The sequence below is a fragment of the Orbicella faveolata genome, unplaced genomic scaffold (assembly GCF_042242905.1).
Source record: "Orbicella faveolata isolate gen_17 unplaced genomic scaffold, um_ofav_v1 contig_47, whole genome shotgun sequence".
Classification (NCBI taxonomy): domain Eukaryota; kingdom Metazoa; phylum Cnidaria; class Anthozoa; order Scleractinia; family Merulinidae; genus Orbicella; species Orbicella faveolata.
In genome coordinates this window covers 1,322,576-1,343,157 of record NW_028301577.1, presented here as the reverse complement: position 1 = coordinate 1,343,157, position 20,582 = coordinate 1,322,576, and the positions used below count along the sequence as shown (strand labels likewise).

At 39.0% G+C, this 20,582-nt stretch overlaps 3 protein-coding genes and 1 pseudogene across 3 annotated transcripts in view; 2 read left to right on the top strand and 2 right to left on the bottom strand.

The window, feature by feature from the left end:
• Positions 1-2,686, top strand: part of LOC110046415 (stalled ribosome sensor GCN1-like) — a 30,091-nt gene extending 27,405 nt beyond the window's left edge. Inside the window, exons 57-61 of the mRNA XM_020752101.2 lie at positions 225-321; positions 431-579; positions 1,550-1,654; positions 1,842-2,060; positions 2,360-2,686. Coding sequence (XP_020607760.2) covers positions 225-321; positions 431-579; positions 1,550-1,654; positions 1,842-2,060; positions 2,360-2,497 — 708 coding nt within the window. The 3' untranslated portion in view covers positions 2,498-2,686. The remainder of the gene's footprint in view (positions 1-224; positions 322-430; positions 580-1,549; positions 1,655-1,841; positions 2,061-2,359) is intronic.
• Positions 2,687-3,710: 1,024 nt separating this feature from the next.
• On the bottom strand, positions 3,711-9,779 carry LOC110046424 (E3 ubiquitin-protein ligase RNF185-like). Its single transcript, XM_020752112.2, has 7 exons — positions 9,591-9,779; positions 9,449-9,467; positions 8,761-8,873; positions 7,683-7,737; positions 5,924-6,007; positions 5,410-5,437; positions 3,711-5,129 (listed from the first exon to the last, which is right to left on the bottom strand). Exons 1-7 carry the CDS (start codon positions 9,740-9,742, stop codon positions 5,032-5,034), a joined length of 549 nt encoding a protein of 182 aa, XP_020607771.1. The 5' UTR covers positions 9,743-9,779; the 3' UTR covers positions 3,711-5,031.
• Positions 9,780-9,798: 19 nt separating this feature from the next.
• Positions 9,799-11,756, top strand: LOC110046425 (elongin-B-like). The gene is made up of 3 exons (XM_020752113.2): positions 9,799-9,863; positions 10,004-10,247; positions 10,819-11,756. Exons 1-3 carry the CDS (start codon positions 9,861-9,863, stop codon positions 10,920-10,922), a joined length of 351 nt encoding a protein of 116 aa, XP_020607772.1. The 5' UTR covers positions 9,799-9,860; the 3' UTR covers positions 10,923-11,756.
• A 3,149-nt stretch (positions 11,757-14,905) lies between these two features.
• LOC110046460 (uncharacterized) lies at positions 14,906-18,750 on the bottom strand (annotated as a pseudogene).
• Positions 18,751-20,582: the final 1,832 nt, after the last annotated feature.

The window sequence follows — 20,582 nt, the reverse complement described above, 5'->3', positions numbered from 1 at the left end:
GGACGGACGGACGGACGGACGGGCGGGCGGACGGACGGACGGACTGACTGACTGACCGACCGACCGACTGACTGATTGAATGAATGGCTGTTTGATTAACAGTTTGATAGCAAAATACGTCTTATGTAAGGAAGAACTTATAACAGAGTGAACCATACACCCTAAGCCTGTGTTGTAATGTCCATGTAATTCACTGATTTCATTTCACCTTTTTGTGTTTGTAGGATAATATCCGCGTGGCAGCAGGCGGGTGTGTTGGATCATTAGCTATCATTGTTCCAGACAATGAACTCAACTCTATCATCAGCGAACATCTAATAGGCAAGCACAAAACTGGAACATATAAAGTCTTAAAATGAGGTCTCAGTGAATATTTTTCTTTGTCATAAGATCTTTATGTTGACGCTTAGATGTTTCTTTTTGTTGACAGTCAATGACCCTACTGTAGATTGGACTGTACGGCACGGCCACGCTATTGCACTGTCAGCGGTATTACACGACGCTGTCGAGAGAGTAATGTCTCAGGATCTCTATGATGACGTCACTAACGCAGCTGTAGCACACGCCACAACAGATAGGGTGAGTGCTACCTTGGAGGGTTGGGAGGGGACGTACAACGTGTTCATGTCTTGCTTGGCTGCTAGGTTTTGAGAAGAATGAATCAGGGAGAACGCAGGCGGGAAGATCCTCAGAACAATGAACTTAACTGTCATTTGTTGCCAATTACCCACCCCCTCCTGTCAGACAGAGATTCCCTTCTCTTTCTGCTCTCTCTGTCTCGCAAGGTAGTTACCAGTGCGACTGAGAAGAAAGTTGTATGCTGGTTGCATCTCCAACTCTTCCAGCAAATCCTGCTTGCTTCTCTTAGACATGTTTTGTGTTAACCCGACTGTTAAGTGCAATTTCGAAATGGCCGCGCGAATTTCGCGCGGCCATTTCTTTCTCGCGGTTTTCTTTCGCGTCACGTACGGCGGACTAAGCGAAAGAGGGACTACTCGTAGGCTAGTGTGTAGCAGAGTACGAATTTTATTACGATATAAGAAATAGTAATTGGGCCGAGTGGAGTACAATTTAGGGAGTAATCGCGCGAGTAATGTCAAAATCGGACGAGCGCGAAGCGCGAGGCCGATTTGAAATTACAAGCATGATTACTCCCTGAATTGTACGACACGAGGTCCAATTACTAATTAATCGTATCTATGACAAATTTCGGAATTAAAAATGTCTTTTGAGAACTTCTTTTGAGCGAAAACGTATGTAGCGCGTTTCATAAGTTTTGAAACTGTAGGAAACATTGCAAAGAAAGCCATCACGTGGGTATCCAATTACAGGTGTCCAATTACAAAAAGTTCAAATTGGATACCTGCAATTGGACACCCACGTGATCGCGCGCCGATTACGTGGCAAATAGGCGCGCGGAGAACCAATCACGATCGAGAATTTCTTTACAGATACGATTAGCCGTAAAACTAAATTTGCCATAAATAGAACCCTTAGTTTGACAGTGGAGAGTTTCTCTCTTTTGACTTGTTAAATGTTTGTTTCCTAGATTCCCATCTGTAGCTATGGCGTGAGGTCTCTTGGCTTCATTGTCGCTCACTCGGTAGTTCAGTGTGATTCACCGTCAGCTCAGGTCCTACAAACACTTCTTAAGGTAAGTACACTAGATTTCTTGAGCAACTCTTGTCAAAGTTGGCCAACTCTAATAGAGTGACGTATAATGTAGTGCACACTATTGCTGTGTTTTTACTAATTTATCTCCGCGTCATTTATCGTTTCGAGACCAATGTTACGAGACACACTAGGAAACTTATTAAGCGTTTTCGCTGCTTCCTTTGCAGGTGTTACAAGACGATTCAAACGACGTAAAAACGATCGCGGCAGCATCTCTTAAACACGTTGCACGCGTATACCCAGCGCCTTTAGACAGCTCGCTGCTTAAAGTCATAGTCCCTGCTCTGATCGCTACTACCAAGGAAAAGAACACTACAGTCAAATCTGCTGCTGAATCAGCGCTTTTGTATGTGTTGCGTTTACGAGATGGCGAGTCCACGCTTCAGGTAACAATGCTCGAGAGTATATTCGTCTCTGTTGCGGGTACAATAATAAACCTGAGCTGTTACTGAATTAGTCTAACTCATGTATGGCTTTCAGTCATGGTTTCCAGGCACGACACCCCGAAGTTAAAACTGCCATATTTTGTGTTAATTTAATCCAGTTGGAAACAATTTTCTTGTCGTACCGGCTAAGTAACTTTATGCATCGAGTTGTAAATGTACGAAGTTTGCACGCCACATAAAAACATAATACATAACATTTAGAAGTTTACAAAGCAAGTTTTTTCAATTTTGTTTTTCAGTCATGTTGCCGTATTTTTGATGCCAGCACTGCGGAGAGTATACAGGATCTTTGTCGCAGATCTTTACGTCGCTTAGCAACACAAGAGGAAGAGCAGGATGAGTTAGAGACTTGTTTCTCGCCTGTGGACCAAGGATGACAGTTGCTGATGGAGCACTGGGGCTAGCACAACAGCCAGTCGGAGCACTACTTGAGTGACTCATTACCAGATTCTTCTCTCTGATCCCACAAGAGAGACCCTGGCCCACTTGAATAAAGAACACTTTAAAATTGTTGCGAGATGACAATGCGCTGAAATTTATGCCAGAAATAAATGTTTTTACTTTTACGTCCTGTTTTATCGTTGAACTTTTGCCTGTATCCTGTTACCCATCCTAGAGTTTTTATGACTTTCAGTTGACATGACAAACAATCTTGTCAACTGCTAGATAAGTTCTTTTTTCTTCTACAAAGACGTTGCCAATTAAAACTGCTGTTTATTCATGTCTTAGTTCAAGGTTTCATACCCATCTGATGGTTGAGTTAGTTATGCTGTGGTTAACCCTACCATAGACAAGCTTCTTATCAAGGAGTGAGTTAGCTCAAGTTAGCTCAATCCAGGCTTTAGTCTTAAGAGCTCCCTTGCAATATAACTTCTCTTAACATCAATGATAGGTCAGACATTCAGGAGATGCATATTGTAAGAATTACATGGACACAGTTTAGTAATTGTTGTTGACAATTATTTTCAGAATTTATTGTAAATTGCACTCAAATAAGTCAGAGTGCGACTCAGATGTGGTGCTAAAATCTACATCATAACTTGAGTATCGATGATGAATATATGTTATTTGCCGGCTTAGGGTCGGTCCGTATAGTGAAAAACTGTGACCGAGGTCTTGAAAATGCTGCCCGGGGCCGCTGGCCGAGGGCAGCATTTTCAAGCCTGAGGTATTCCACAGAAATTCTCTTAAATACAGCAACGATCAGGGAGGTAAACTCGACTGAAATTGACTCAAATTTTACGGCGAGAGAAACACAGGATTACGCGCCATTACAGCGCCAAGCTACAAACAACCAGACAAACTCTCACAACTTAAAAACACTCAATTGAATTTACTTAGTGACTTTCCTTGCCATTTTAAAGTGAACAGAGATAAACTTGCGTTGACTAATCGGCGATGGATGTGTAAAAAAGGCAAAAGATTGACGACTACCGCTAACTTTTAGGAGGGAAATTTACGCAGCGGGGAAAAAGTCCGGCCCATGGGCCGTATCGTTAAAAGCTGGACCGGTCACGTGCGTATGATTAGCCAATCAAATTCGAGGATTAAGGATTCCGGCCCGCTCAGATGCTTGAGAAAAAAATAATCTTTTTTACTGGTTATGGTCTATTTAATTCTATTTCCTTCGACGTTTTTTTTCTCTAACAATTAGACTTCTTATTACATGAAACTTAAGCAACACATTTATTTTGCGATTTTGAGGTGCGCATATTTTGCGACACTTAAATTCCGCAATTTTGCGAAAATTATGTATTTTGAAACACTTTAACTTCGCGTTTTCGAGTAATACACAATTTATTTCCTTGGCAGTGTTACTTACACGTCCTTTAAATTAGTAAACCAACTTTATCAAATGTACAATAACGTCAACAGTAACACAAAAGCAACGGCTGGACTATATGTTAACAGTAACTTAATTCTCGCGTCATGTTATGTTCGTGACACTTGTTGTTCGCGTCACTTTCATTTCGCGATTTTTTTTAAATCGCGAAATTCACGAAATTAACGTGTCGCGAAAATTTCATCTAATAAGGTAGTTCAACTATGACGTAATTCAACTCTTCCTGTACTTTTGTTGTGTATCCAAACAAACTACTGGATAAGATGCCATATAACAAACTTCTTTTCAATCTCTGACAACTTATTGAGCTCACTGTTTTCTTGCTCGGGGATGTTGCTATGTAATGCAAATTATCTTTCATCCGACTTCTGGACAAAAATATTATTTGTAGTGCAAGTAACAAAATAGCACTTACTAGAAATGAAATAATCAGATGGTAAAGGTGAAGGTCAGTGAAATAATGATAAGATCCAAATCAGATTTTGCATGAGTTTAGAACAACAATTGTTGGAAAAGGAATATCACACAATATGATGAACATCTTATCACCAACACAGCACTTGGTCCCTGAACTGAAAACTTGTGGCCAGTTGGTAGCTACAAAATGGGCAGAAAATTGTGCACCTTATCTCTTCTTTTTTAACTTCTATACAAAACAAGATTAATGACCCTTTTATTAGTAGTCCTATACATCTGTAGCCTTCAAACATGTGACATGACTAGACGTGAAATTAGAGCTGTTTGTGCTATTCAACAAATTTTCTGGCTCTATAAGTAAGGTAATTTCAACCATTAATATTATAGTTTGGTATCCTTTTTTAGACTTCAAGTAGTCCCTCTTTTGCTTGTCCATCATGCGTGACACAAAAGAAAATCACTTGTCGAAAAAAATGGCTGCATGAAATCCTGGGGCGAGAAGCGTAGTGGCCATTTTTTCCTGGCAGTTTACTTACAGCCTCGCAAGATGGACTAAGCGAAAGAGGGACTACCAATAGTCTAATCCTTTTTCTGTATAAAATTTTTCTACAGCTCATCTTCATGGTATTATAGGTGTATTAAATAAGTAAATCATGCAATGAGAAGCCAAAACATAAACAAGAATGCAACCCAAAGAAAGAGCTTGGACAGAAACTGTTCATCTTCAGCTTGTGGCGATCCAGCAGGTGCTGAAATACAAAAAACATTTAAAAGTATTGGGAAAACATTTTAGACATCAGTTACGCTGAAGATCAAAAGAAGGAAATGGCTTATGTTTCTATGGGCAGAAAAGTAGTTTGTACATAATTTGTTCATGTTGACAACAAAACAGGTGATTTTCAAAACAATTTCTCCGATATTCAAACCCAAAGTAGAAATTTTAAGCTAAAAGGAAATTTCATAGTAACTGAAGTTGTAATCCACATACGACCCATCCATACTGGAATGAAAATTACATTTAATACCTACCTGCTGTCTGTCCTTGGCCACCAAATGTCTACAATCAAAAGTACAAAATGTACAGTATGAATTTTAGATACGGAATTTTAAATGAAATGAAACAGACAATTTTATAGTTCTGAACAAAGTAACATAGCAGTAATCACAAGAAGTAAAGCTCAAGGAATTTCCTTTAAGTGGACATCTCTTGTTTAATGGTCACACATAACAGAACCAGACTTGAACATGTCTGGTAAATTAACAATAAAGGGACTCGGTTAAATTTCCTGTCTTTTATCAGAATTTTATTAAATTTCAATGTACTGTCAAGCCTCTGATTCCAAAATTGTTGCCTTATTTTTGCAACATTAAAATAAAGATATATCTGAATAATGTCAATTAAACCATTACAAGGTGATAATTATGACTGCTGTCAGATGTAAACTGTTTTGAAGAGAACCAAAGTATTGCTAAGAGCTAATTTTTCAACTGGACACGACTGCCCAAAGTTCAAGTGATGAACATATTACGACAAGTATCTCACCGTTGAAAAGAAGGCAAATGGGAATGCACCAATACCAAAAGAAAGCTGAAATCCATCTCCAAAACCACCAAATCCTGGGAAGCCCTAAACAAGCATCACATAATTTAGTACTTACTACTTTCACATTTAATGTCAAGTATGTTCATATATTCTGAGAAAACTGCCAAATGAATATAATATTATCAATTCTCCACTTTGCTTTCTGGAAAAAAATTTCTTAAGAATGGATCAGGAAATTCAACACTTGTCTGAGGATCTGAGTAGTTCTTGCCAATTCCTGGGTGGCACTTGAGTATTAACATAGGAGGGGTACGGTTGCATAACAGAATTTCTTGAGAAGGAAACAATTACTGGTTGTTTAGGGATTTCGTTTTTCAGAGGGATCATAAATTTTTGTTCGTAATACTGGAGTAAGCTGTGTGCCAGAAGGGGTGTGTCAGTTTTGCTGGTTTAAGTCTATGATTTTACAGAGTAAAACAGTTTGAACTGGTGCACCTAGACATAAATTGAGAACAATGGACTGGTATTATTTTCATGAAGGCAAGTGGGCGTCTGTTTAACATGAATACATAAATACCACACAAACCAGTTTCACAAAAACTAAACCAAAACCATTGAAAACCACACAACATTTAAGATCAAAAACAAGCCAACTAACAAATGGCAAAGTTTCCTGAGAGGTACACAACACTTCACACTTTTGTTGGGGTTCCAATATTGTTCCAAAATTAGTGCTCATATTCTTCAATTTTATTGGTTTACTTAAGAGAAAGATTATTAACGACAAACCTCCCATACGCGACCACTCAAAATGCCAAGCCTGGGTGGTCGTTTACGAGAGCTTAGACCATATTGGGTCAAAAGTTTGCCTCATTAGCATATGGTGACTGCAGAGACTTACCTCATGTTTTAAATGTTTTATTCATGTGAAAAGTCAATTTTAAGAAAAAATCTCGTACTTCCCATTGAGAAATTCCTGTCTCTTGTACTACCCAGGAATGCCATAATGTTACAACACCTTACTATCCAATTTACACTCTATTATCTGTCAAGTGGTTGCTTACGGGGGGTCAAAAACAAAAGAAAATGTCAAACTTTTAGCTCTAAAAGTGGTCGTGGTTGCTTACAAGAGGTTCCAAATATAGTGATTTGACTTGGAAACTTTTGGTACTTTGGAAAACTGGTCGCTGAGGAGAGGTGGTCGCTTACAAGAGGTAGTCGTAACTGGAGGTTTGACTGTACCTTTTTTCTCAGTAACATTCTGATTGGTTAACTCTTTAATTTTACAAGTGGCCGGGTTCAAGAAGCCACACGTCTTTTATAAATTATCATTGATCCATGTGGGATATCTGATTGAGTTTGAATAAAACTATTATTTTTGGGTTCACATTTTTCACATAGATATGGCATTGTGGGGTGAGCATTAAATATACAATTAGCACACTTGAAAGAAATTTCATTCATAGTAAAACCAGGTCCTGAAGTCTTGACTAATCTCAAAAAAAAATATGGAAATATGCAGTGCCTTTCACTCAACAGTGAAGCAGAGGCTTAAGAGTTGTCTTGATGGTATTTTTAAGAAAGAGAAGAGAGTGGCTTGCTGAAGGTGGCTAACTACTCCCTTAATGTAAGCCCTGGATATTAAATTATTGTTATAAAATCATTACTATTATTTCACAGTTCACCCATAACTGAGAAAAAAGTGGCAGTTTTACCGATCATTATTAATATTATATACTATCATTCTTATTTTACTAACTCCATTATTCTCTGGTTCAGGTCGTCTTCCCTGAGGTCTTGGTGGCATTTTTTCCCTGAGAAAAGCAAAAGAGACCTATGTTAATGTTGGTTTATTCCAACTGTTTTCTAATTTTGACAGTCAAATACAGCTGTAGTCTGGGTAAACAACCATCATCTCCCTTGGTGTCCCCTATTCCCTCCCTGCTTAAGAGACACCTGGGATACAACCACCCAAAATTGTTTACTGCCCTATGTGCCACATGGCATGAAGGGGACAGTAAGTGACAGGATGCAGAAATTTACTTCATTGTGATTGGCTGAGAACAAGCCAATTTATCTTTAATTTTTAATTTGCACTGCAATGCAAATTAACGTGCATGGGTATATTATTTTCCTAGTCCTATAAGTAATCATATGGAAGCTCAAGGAATAAGGATTTACACTACTCTCAGTATTTGAACATTTCTTTCAAATGGCACTCACCTAAAGGTTCATGCAAGTGTACATCCCTAATTGCACTCGCATTCATACAATAACCTATGCTTATTACCCTGTCTCATTGTACAACTCAGTATAAAGTTCCTCTTTTTTAAAAAAAATTGTTGTTCATCACTACAGCCTCACACCACAAGTGACTCTCATATTTGGTAACTGTCAATCAGGCGTGTTTTTTGCCTTGTGAGACTTCACAGTCAGCCGTTCTCAGAAGGCTGCAAGTTGTCGCCAATCTAGCACCAAAGTTAATCCCTCCCACTCTTTCGTTTTGTGTATTGTCATTTGACTGGCTTTGGACTATTGTCTGATTGTAACCAATGTTAGACATAATAATTAACAAACAAAGGACTGGAAATTGCTGCCTGCAGCACCCCTTCAGCCCTGTGCTGAAGCCCTGTCAAGGAGGGGACATTCTGTTATTCCACTAGACTGGTTTTGGCCCCAGGACCTTGCAAGGTCCCTCATCTGGTGAATATACTGTCGGAGGGTTTCATCTGAGCCTTGCCAGTACAATCCATGCCCATACTTTGGCCCACATATGATGAACTGTCAACACCTTATTGCATGCCTGATCATTACATGAAGTATGTTGTGGTCAGTACCTAGGATCTTCCTGATTTGTGCTTCCTCTTCCATACAGTGGGATTACTTTATCTTTACTGATACCAGCTTTACAGACTGGGCAGACTGATTTATTTGGTCGAGTTTCTAACCACTACATGATAAAGCAAAAAATATACATGTTAGACAGATGAAACTTCCAGCAAAATTATGAGCTAAATAAAAAGTACAGGTTGTAATATCTTCAGTGTTTTTATCTAAAGAGGAAATGTACTGAAAGAAAGGAAAGGAAAAAAACTCATTGCTTTTGCTTTTGCAAATCAAGATCCCTCACAGTGTTATTAAGTATCCATTTTCTTTTAGACAGATAATTATGAATAAAAAGTTTACCTTGCACCACATACATGTCTAGTTAAATAATAATTTTCCCACAGCAATTATTATTTTTGAAATTATACACAAGGATATCAGAACAATTGCTTAATTAGTATGACCTCTGATATATAGCGTGCAGTCAGGACAAATTCACCGTGAAGTAGTGATAGAATTAAGCAGTTTATGCCTTAAGTGGTTTAACCTACACTTTCGATACGTTACATTAGAAAGCTAATTAAAAACAAGGAAGCTCAATACTCTTAAATTTAAGCTTTCTTTCAGTGTACACCTGAATTTTAAACTGACTATACCTAAATAATAATATTATATTATACAGTTTGTTTTTCAACAGACCTTGTGAAGACAGGGCCAGCTAAAAAGAGAGAAAATAGATGACTTAGTTAAGGTAAACATACATTTACCAGACAGCTAACTACGTGTCTTAAGAACCATCACACTACAGTGAAGCCAAATATACGACTTTCAACTTTCTCACCAAAATAAGTGCCCACAGAAACTAATGACCGCGTCCTTAGCAGTGTCAAGACAAATATTACATTCAAAGTTAGCGTTCGCATTTGCTTGTTCGTTATTTGACGCTCCAGCTGTCGAGGTTCGTTCATTAACATCTCTATCAGAAGTCGCCATCTTATGCTTTCTGTTTCAATGTTGTCACGAGAATAACGTCATCGGAAACTGGGACTAGCGCGTCAGTTTTTGACAGCGAACGCAAAGAACTGGGCTAGACTTTCAGTCGACCGCCATCATGGTGAGTAAAAGGGAATGGATTTTCGCTCAATATGTTCGTTTCTGGAGTGATAATCCGTCGTGTTGGGATCATTTCGGACGCAAATTATATTGTTGATAATTCATATCGTTAATCTTAATTGTAATCTCTTGGATTTCTAGGAGATTTTTGTGATGGTGCGTCGTGAAAAAACTACCATCTTCCTCGATTGTAAAGAAGCCACGACCGTCTACGAACTAAAGAAAATGGTCGAAGGAATCACAAAGAAGGCTCCTGAAGATCAGAGGTTGTACAAAGATGATCAGGTCCTTGATGATTCCAAAACGTTAGAAGATTGCGGTTTTACTACTCAGACTGCTAAGGCCCAATCTCCGGCATTGATTAGCTTGTCGTTCAGAGGAGAAGGTGCGTTATAATGCACGTACAAAATTATTAACCTCGATTCTCATGTAAGATGTGAATGATTTATAAGTATTTAGTATGTGTTGTCGTTTTATTTCGTGACTGTTCTTCGGGCTTATCCATGGATCCAGAAGTTGGTGGTTGTACAAACACTATCCTTGTCCATGTTTGCTAAAATGATTAGCTGTTGAGTAATAAACTGATAAACTTATAACTATGAGTTATTATTGCATTATGCCTGTGTGTACAGTTACATTATGCCTGTGATCGTTACTCCAGTAAAGTATTTCAGCTTGTTTTCTTAATTAAGATAGGTAATTTTGCAGAAAAGGGAAAAGTAGGTGACCATGTGCTAGCAAAAAGGAAAAAATTGTAAAAAAACTGTTCCTCGCTAACATCTTTGATTCTTTTCTTGTTCTGCTTGTTTTGTTTGCTTGATTGTGTGTTTTTTACGTCCAGATACACATTCGCACACTCTAGATCAATCCTAACATAGCCTACTGTGGTTAGTGGTCATACATTGGTATCCTCCAGGGCTGTAGAATGCTAACACTTTTTTTATTCTTTATTGTAGATGGAGAGTTTGAACCAGTGGTTATTGCTCCCTTGTCCACTCCTCCAGAACTACCTGATGTCATGAAACCACAGGAGAGTGTTTCCAATAGTGACGGCTCATAGATTTCCAGTGAACAAGTGATTGTCTTCTGTTTTTTTGTAGAGAAACAGATATCTCACCACATAGTTTGAGATGATGTAGCAACAAGATGGCCAAAGCCTTGTGTGAAGCAAGGATCAGTACTATTCATATATTTAACTTTCTAGTTTATAACTGCATATTCATAGATTTATGGTAATGTGATTAAGTGAGTGGTAAAAAAAAAGTGTTTACGAGCTTTCAAGGTCAAAACTTAGCTTGCCTCAGAAATGGCTGTGCCAGGGAACAACAAAAATCAAATCTCAATTTTTACATGAAAAATTAATAAACACTAAAAATCCAAATTCTATTCAGTTGGTTTAAGTCTACTTCAGTTTATAGTAGTAAATTATCAACTTTTGACAATGATAACTTACAAGAGAACCAACTTCAAAGCAGTATTGACTTCATTACTGATCCAGCCTACTATTATACTAACAATAAACTATTGAGCCAACAATAAAGATCTTCTCTGTTATTAAATCGCAGTTTACACTTTTCATAAATTTGGACCAGTAGTAGTTTTTGAGGGTTGATTTGTGTTGACTGCTAAATTAAAGTTATTTTGGCTGTGGTTATTTTAGTCTTTTTTTGTTAGAGTTTATAGTGACACAGTGCTTCATCTTTTGAAGACTGATAAAGATCCTTATGTAGTAATGTTTGCATTCAAGTCTAGTCTAGCAAAAAGTTAATAGTCCATCTGAGAGTGCATTTTCAAGTTAATAGTGATGACTAAAACAGTTAATTTTTAAGGATGGTTTTGTACTGGTATAATTAATTTTCTTTTTGTTGTAAATAAACTCATTTGTTTTGAAGCAGTTCCAGGTATTCTCACTTATCAGATGATTATCCATGATATCAAGTAGACTTTGTTCAAACTAGATGCATCCTTTGTTGCTTTGAGTGTTGTAATCATCTCAGAACAAGTTCTCTCATCAAGCTCTTGTTTCCTGGGAACCCATTCTTTCCCTCTTGTTTTCCCTCTCTTCAATTTGGGAAAAGAGGGCCTGATTGCATGAAAAAACAATTTCAACACAATTGCAAGTGACCAGTGCGGCAAGTATTTCTACTATGTTGCAAGAGTATTGCAACATAGTAGAATGCAGCAATAACTGTTTAGATACTTGCACATTGCATCCAATTACATTCCAATTGTACATAAAAAAAAAAAAAGATTTAAAAGATTTCTTTTTAAAAAGAAAAAAGGAAAAGATTTATGTATCTGTCTGTGTCTTTCCCTGGTTAACAGATCCCTTCCAAAACGGCCAAAGAAAGACACATAAAAATATAGCGAATAACCTATCAAGCGTATAAATGGCTAGCGCCTGGGTATCCTGTGGCTAAAACCACGGTGCCGGTGAATTCTGACCAGGTTAACCTCTCGGTAGCTACGTTTCTGTCCGACCTCTCTTTCAGTACTATTTGCAGTTTTCGGCAGCTGCCGACTCTTAATGCTTTTGGCCGTGGCAAAATAAGCCACAATGCGCATTACCTGATACTTGAAAGATCGTTCCTTTTCTTGCCGCTCTCGTCATTCGTCCTCTCTTACCCTACCTACCTACCTACCTATATGTTTGTCTACAAATCGCGCTCTGGACGCTCGGGGAAGAAAAAGGGGCGAATAAAAGGCGAAGAATTCCTGAATTGGACACCGTACTATAGAGTATCCCCATCCCAACCTCTACCCCCCTCTTCTGTCAGTGCACACTGCCCCTTTCCTTCCCTCCCCTCCGTCTCTTGGGTCCAGGTTCTACTGTAATACTGGTGCAATATTCTCCATATGCAGGCTGTAAGCAAGCCTTATGCCTACCCTCCCCAAACCCCACAGCCGAGAACTTACTTACAAACTACTCATCGAAATGAATGCAATAATGGGAGTATAGTATACAGCCGTAAAGAAACGATGAATAAAATAGCAGGATATGCGCTAGCGATCTATTCTGTAAGTTAGCTGTTACCTGTAAGTGTCCCAAAATAACATAACTTGTTGTTTCATGGTGGAATTATTGCTTGATTGCAATTTTGTCGCCATTGACCGCTTTGATGATGAATCAAGCTGAGAAAATTAGAAAGCAAGGACGGCCACCAGAAATTATCCAGGTTAGCTAGCTGTTCGGAAGCGGACAATGATTTAGGGATTAATGTGCAAGGTGCAAGGTGATTCTGTTGGAATTTGGTTGTATAGGTATAGGTGGATTGGGAAGGGGAGCTTAGAAAAGAGTGGGGTGGGGGGTAACGATTTTGTCCCTCTTAAAAGAGGGGCTTGTTAGAGAGGGGAGAATTATAGCTTATCGAAATTTGGTTGTACAGGAATAGGTGGATTGGCGAGGGGAGCTTAAAACAGGGTTCATACAAAAAATTGAAACAATTTTTCAAGGACGTTTAAAGGACCAAATTTGATTTTCAAGGACCAATAACGGAAATGTAATCTTAGGGTATCTTCATCAGCGCTTCCACTATCGTCATTTTCGGCGCTACTTTGAATGCCAAGGGAGCGTAATCAGGTCTTCAGATCCTTTTCCTTGTACAAATAGCTTCATAGTTCTTTGCCCAGTAGTGCTTCCATCCAACTTAATGTTCGCCTGGTGTTTACTTCCCACCACGTGTGATCGGAATGCACTTTCACTAATCCTAAGTTGATAGTTTTACTGTACAGAACGGAAAAAGGTTGTATCTAAATTGCCTTTCACTTGCCTGCTAACCCATTTATATTCTGTTTTTGATAACCAACGACTGTTAAAACAACATTTTCCAAGCATTATTTGCTACGGTTCAGAGCCCACAAGAGCACAAACGATAACACTGGAACAAAAGCTACATGTGGGCATGTGCACGAGCGTGAAAAGTTTTATACACAACCACCGGTCAATTTGGTTTTGGCTCGCATTTGAACTCACATTTGGATTGCTATTATCTTAGGTTATATCACAGTGTTCGCAAATTCCTCAACATCAGAAAAAGAATAATACCAAAGTCTATGCAGAACAACTTTGCTTTTAACTTCACCAGTCGTTCGAAAGCTGAAAAAATTCAAGGGCTTTTCATGGAATTACAGAGAAATTCAAGGACGTTTCAAGTCTAAATGGAGTTCAAGGACTTTTCAAGGACTCCCTGAAATTCAAGGACTTTTCAAGACTGTGCGAACCCTGTAAAAGAGAAGGGAAAATTATCGCTTATTGGTATCTAGTTGTGCAGGAATAGGTGGAAGGGTTAAGGTTAAAAGAGAGGGACTTGATGAATTTCTCCGCCTAAAAAGGGGAGCTTATTAGAGTGTCTGATTATTTGAGATCGGGGGAGGGTGTTTAAAGTTCAGTTTACAGTATCCGGCTGTGAAAAGGCTCTAACCGTTGTGTCCTTTAGAGGAAAAAACAACACGTACAAGGAGTTTGCTCATGGTTCCATACAAATACACTGTATTTATACAGTTTGTTCTTGGCCGTCAAACGAGCGCAAAGCCGTAAGGCTCGGAAAACAAATTATTTGTATGTATTCTTTCACTTTATAGTTATTCACAGGGATCTGTTGTGTTATTATAAATCTACTTTCTCTCCCGAAAGGGCCATAAAAACGTACTTTCCCTCCATCTTTAGAAATATACTTAAGCGCCGTATACTGTATAAATTTACCAGCACCCAGTCGTTCAAAGCAGGATTAAGTAGGGCATGCAGTAGATGTCATATTTTCACTTCGTTTCTGCTCTAAATTTAAGATTTAAAACAAGCGCGATTGTTTCCAAAGGCTAAATTTGTGCTCATAATTCGATGCGAAACATCCATGTTTTGGACGGTTTTTCGAAGTTGAGCAATCCTCAGCACCGAATCTAGGACGACCTATAGAAGTCTTCGCTTGTATCTCTCTTACTTAGATGCAGTTAGATGACAAGGTAAAAGCAATACAGCATTCAAAACGTACTAGTTAATCGGTAAAACTGAATTTTATAAACCTGCTTTGAACAACGAGGCTCATAATTACTGAAGACTTAGCGTTGTACTCTATACTCTAAAGGAAGTTCTCCAAAGTTCGCACTATCCTCCTGAACAAGTGGCTCCTTGTTTTCAAGAACGTCTGTAGGCGATTCGCTTTCTAATGGAGCCAGCATGCCGCAAATCTGAGCGCGCTTGTAAGAAGATGTTCTACACACTTATTTATGTGGATTTTGTTTGTACGATGGTGTCCTACGAAGAGGGTTGTGACGAGCGTCAATGTGAAGTTGTTGTAGCTGATGATATAACGGAAGACAATAAGGAGCCTCTTGGTCTGGTTGATATGCAGTTTGTTGTTCCACACCCGGCTCCATGAGTCCAACTTTCCCGCCAGTTCGTTCTTGCTCGTCGACTGCCATAAGCCTTTCGTACTGTTTCGCTAATTCATCTCGCACTTGTTGCTCGTATTTGAGTATAGTTATATTCGGAGTGAACTGCTTGCTGGTCAGAAAGCTCAGACGGCCATCAAGATTTTTGATACTGTTCTTGCAATTTTTGGTGCTCCTGCTGTAGCTGCTTAATTCTGTTGTACGCGGTTGACACTCGTAAACGCAAGCGTGACGGCGTTGGAAGTTCGTCGCCCGAGTGGCACGTGAAAATTTGTCCTAGATGGATCATGAACATGTTGCCCTGAGCCTCTCTGAGATATCGGTGGCGTAGATGTGAATAATCCATTACTTGGCCCACAATGAAATACTACAATTGCCGGCCTCATCTAAAATGAGGGAACATTTGAATTTTCAAGAACCTCCTCTGACCCTTCCCACGCGAGTCGCATTTGGTGGTACGCAGGGACGACAATTGGTTGCTTTGGCATCGAGTGAACAGTATCCCACCTAACTTTCGGATTCTCTTCTACTACATCATCGCTTTCCATTTTCTCCACCGTAGGGGAGTCGGTGTCTCTGCTAACACCATTGTCTAGTGATAAAGCAGGCCCAATCATCTGTCGCAGCGAAATCGAGCGCGCTTTCAGTCCAGGCTTGCGCATCGGCGACAGTTCTTTCACGCACTCCATAGCGATTTCTCGCCGTATTTCGGGCGGCGTAGGAATACGTTCATGTAGTTCATTGATAGCGTACTGCAGAGGGAGATACGGTCACGCCAGCTGAGCCGGCACGGTGCCCTGAACGGCGCGACGCGGCACCACAACGACATTAGTCCTACTCCCCCGTACAACAGCAGCTTCCGCTTCTACTCGTCATATCGTGATCTTCCTTTGACACGACAAGAACTAACAAGCTATACGTATTATAATACGTATATAATCAAACTTTAAAGGAACTATAAACAAGAGGTGCCAAGCATGGGGAGATGGACGTGAGAGTCACTATTAGTTCAAATGGTTTTGTTTCTCATGGGTTGAAAACCGACTGGCACGAGTTTTTCCATCCAATCACAGAGCATAGTAAGGTAACACCAACACGTCATCATCAACCAACTACATAAATGACGTGTGTGTCTGGGAGATCTTCATTTCAGGTCTAGGCGAGTACAAGAAGCACTGGTACAACTGAAATCTCAAAAACCTTGTAAGATCTTTTTGCTAACTAGTGCCAGAATACCATTTTTCTCTATGTCATTTTGGGCCGTTTTCCTGAACAACAAGCTATGGGTGCCAAGTTTTTTATGTGCTTTATGTTGATCGTTCTGGTGTTTTCACCTGCGTACTGTGCAGACTGGATTCGTCGCGTGAAAACTGGAATGGAAGACGGGAAGATAATATTTCTCAAGGAAAGACCTTTTGGAAGTACGTTAGGAAGTTATCTTTGAGGATCTTTAATTTTATTCAATTTCACTGCGATTATATAACAAAGAAAAAAAAATCATAAACGATATTACAAAATAATAATAATAGTAATAATAATTGTGATAACCACATTAATAAAAGAAATCTTAGTACATAACAAGGCAGTGAGGAAGACTAGAAGGGAACCGACGAACCATACATGCTAGTCAACCCATTATCAAAATAAAATGTATGAATAAGTAATAGGCAACGACTTCTCAATGAGTCTTAGGATGGGTTCTTTTGAAATTATTCCGGATTATATTTGGCCTCTGAATTTTCTCGGGGTCTGATTGTTTTACAGTGAAACTGCGAAAATCGTCAACACGACAGTTAGGGTGTAGGCAGTTAAGAAACCACTTCGATACCAGTTGAATAAACTGCAAGCCGAAAAGGTAATTTTCCTCTGTTAAATCACTTGGAGTATATATCAATGAAACTCTAACGTGGCATTCCCACATTAATGGACTGTGTAAAAAGATCGCTTAGCCATAAAGCGAGTTAAGCCATTTGTGCCTCAATCTACCCTATTCTGCATACACAACTCACTAGTTCAACCTTAGTTCCAGCGGCGCAACCCTTTGGAACAGCTTACCCTGTAACATTAGAGAGTTTGGTTCATTAAATCAATTTAAACGCTTTCTCTATCATAATTTTTAAATTCACGGTATTCATGGAAATCAGGTTTTCAAGTAGAATATTGTTGAAAGTTAATATAATATTAGGGTTAGAATTTTACGTTTAGGATCTTAGACATTTTATTGGAATTTATTGTACCTAATGAATTGTTTTACCGTATATAAATAATGATTAAGAATTACAGATTAAAGTAATCAACTTTGTGGTGCACGAGTTTTTCTTGTGGTTTTTAACTGATATCATCGGTATGACTCAAGTCATGTGTCAATGAACATTCCAAAAGTTATGTTTGGTTTTCTCACAATCGCATGGTTTTCGCGGAATCGCAGTAACGTGAAGTGTCCAAATTCCGCTCCTGGACGGTGTCAGTCGTCTTAGCGTACTGTTCCCCTTCTTTAGCGCTATCAGCTCCGCCAGGCGACTGTGGTACCTCAAGCATTCCTGGCCCATTCCGCCGGTTGTAGTGAATATTACGGGGGTGAACTTCCGTGTTCAACGTCGAGAACTCTGCTCTAGTACTGACGTTTCTTCTCATTTTCATGCATTCCGTAAATCTGTTGTGGCTCTACATCCCTGTACGATTCGGCATTTGGGTGGCAAACCCTGACATCAAAGAAAGCCGATCGTTGGTGTTCCCAGAAACCATGTGCGTGATTATCCGACCTTGCGTCTTGTGCTAAGTTAGTTCCTCTGCTGAGCTGTTCTCCACTGATGTCTTGGAGGACGGGTTAGACTTTAAAATCACTACATACCGTATTCAGGGGTTCAGCTTCCAGGTCTCTCAGCTCATTATGTCGTTGAATGACAAATCCGCCTCTTTTACAAATCATGGCGTGGTCTACCGTAAAGATTTCTGCACAAACACAGGTAGAGGGAATAGCATCAACTGCGGCTAGTCATAGTGTAGTTTGATAACATCACGGAACTCCCGTTTATTCAGGTTGAAGCCCATTACTCGGAGGAGAAGCACTGTCAGCCACACCGATGATTATTTTTCTGCTGCCAGGTCTAGTGCTCGCTTGGTCTTTGGCGGTGCACTCTCCCTAATCTTCTCTACCGTGTCCTTACGTTCTTCTGCTCTTTCGCTCTTGACTGTCTGCTGTGCCGACTTAACAAGCTAAGAGACTCGTTTGGCAGCTGGTGTGTTTGAGACATAATATGCTCAACGAGGGGCGTTGTCACTTTGACTGATGAAGCGTACTCCCGACTTGCTTCCCGGCTTGGATTTGGAAGGCACGAGCCTCCCAAGCGTATATGAAGCGCTAAGATGTCTCTATCTAACTGTTCACAGTTACGTTCCGTTATCACTGGAATAAGCGCTTGAGATATTGCATTCTCCAGTGGCTCTAGTAGGTCCTGAATGTCCGGTAGTGTTCTATTATTGTGTTTGTTGCTTGTCATTCTAGCACTGACTTGACTTGACGTGTGTAATATGCACGGCTGTGTCGCTCAAAGGACGCAGAAAAGTCCTGCTTGTTTTCCTATAAAACGAAAGTGTCTCAAGGTGACTTTGAACGTTTTTCTTAAGATTCGTTATGATATTTAGTTGGGAACGAAGTTCTGTTTTTAGACCAGTCGTTTACTTTATATCGTGTGCCGGAGAATATAATAAGGTGCTGACGTTTTAAAAGGCAGCTGAATTAACAATCTTTCTGATCTTCTTGCAGATAAGAAGGGGATATCAATGAAACGGATGAGCTCGTCGGACTCCTGGTGTCCACCGGGCTGTCCACTGGGCTTTCACGAATGCGACCCGATTAATTGCGGAATCCCGCTCGATTGGACCTGCTGCTTCCGCGATAAAGAACCAGCCAAAGTTCATAGCACCTGTATCTTACAAGTCTAAGTCTGAGAACATTGTTCATACTCTCGTCTCGGTTGTCTGAAAATGAATACAGAAAGAATAAGAATACCCAGCAAATTATTATGACAATGAATATCTGGAATACATATATTTGTAGTGCGGATTAATGATTGAATGAACATGTAAGTGATCGTCGCAGTTATGAACACTGCTTAAGGAGTTGTGAAATTAAAACCTGAAAAAAATTCAGGTTTGTATGGGAGTTGAACCCATGATCTTTTAATCATTTCATCCAATTGCAAAGCGTATTTAATCACGTACGTCATGGAAAATTGCGCTATATAAGTTTTAATTATCATCATCATAATCATCATCATCATCATCATCATTCTTCTTCTTCTTCTTCTTCTTCTTCTTCTTCTTCTAGTAATTCGAGCAGTTTAGGATCTCATGATATTTTTATTTTCATCAAAATTTGCTTTCAAGTTCAAATTTAAGCTGTCAAACTGTCAACGTTTTAACCAATGAGTTTTTATGGACTTTTTTAAGTAGCCAATCAAAAAGCGAGAAAAGCTATTGACAATATGCGGCTCGTGGTTCCACAGCCACTTTGACAATGTTATGCCGCAATTTATCATCAATAAGAGGACAGACGCATAAAAAACTGACGTCAATTTGTTAAGTCTACGATAGTGGAATGTGTGAAGATTTGTAAACCCATTTTCCGTAAATAGATGTTAATAAATTCTTGTTGTTAAAAATAAGATTTATTACTATTATTATTATTAGTATTAGCATTAGCATTAGCATTAGTATTAGTATTAGTATTAGCATTAGCATTAGCATTAGCATTAGCATTAGTATTAGCATTAGCATTAGCATTAGCATTAGTATTAGTATTAGCATTAGCATTAGTATTAGTATTAGTATTAGTATTAGTATTAGCATTATTATTAGCATTAGTATTAGTATTAGCATTAGCATTAGTATTAGCATTAGCATTAGCATTAGTATTAGCATTAGCATTAGCATTAGTATTAGTATTAGTATTAGTATTAGTATTAGTATTAGTATTAGTATTAGTATTAGTATTAGTATTAGTATTAGTATTAGTATTAGTATTAGTATTAGTATTAGTATTAGTATTAGTATTAGTATTAGTATTAGTATTATTTTTATAATAAGTCCTTAAAGTCTTGCCGCTTTTAACTTATGGTGCCGAGTTCAATCGGTGAGCCTAGGGCAGTCATAAGTCTGCTGGATTACTTGATGGCTTACAGGGGTGGCTTTGGGGTTACTGATGCTTACCAAAGACACCACCCCAGACTATGGTGGGCGGGAACGTCCATCTTCCCGAAGTAGGCTGAGGCATCAGCCTGTCCTACCCCACTGCCCTATTATTATTATTATTATTATTATTATTATTATT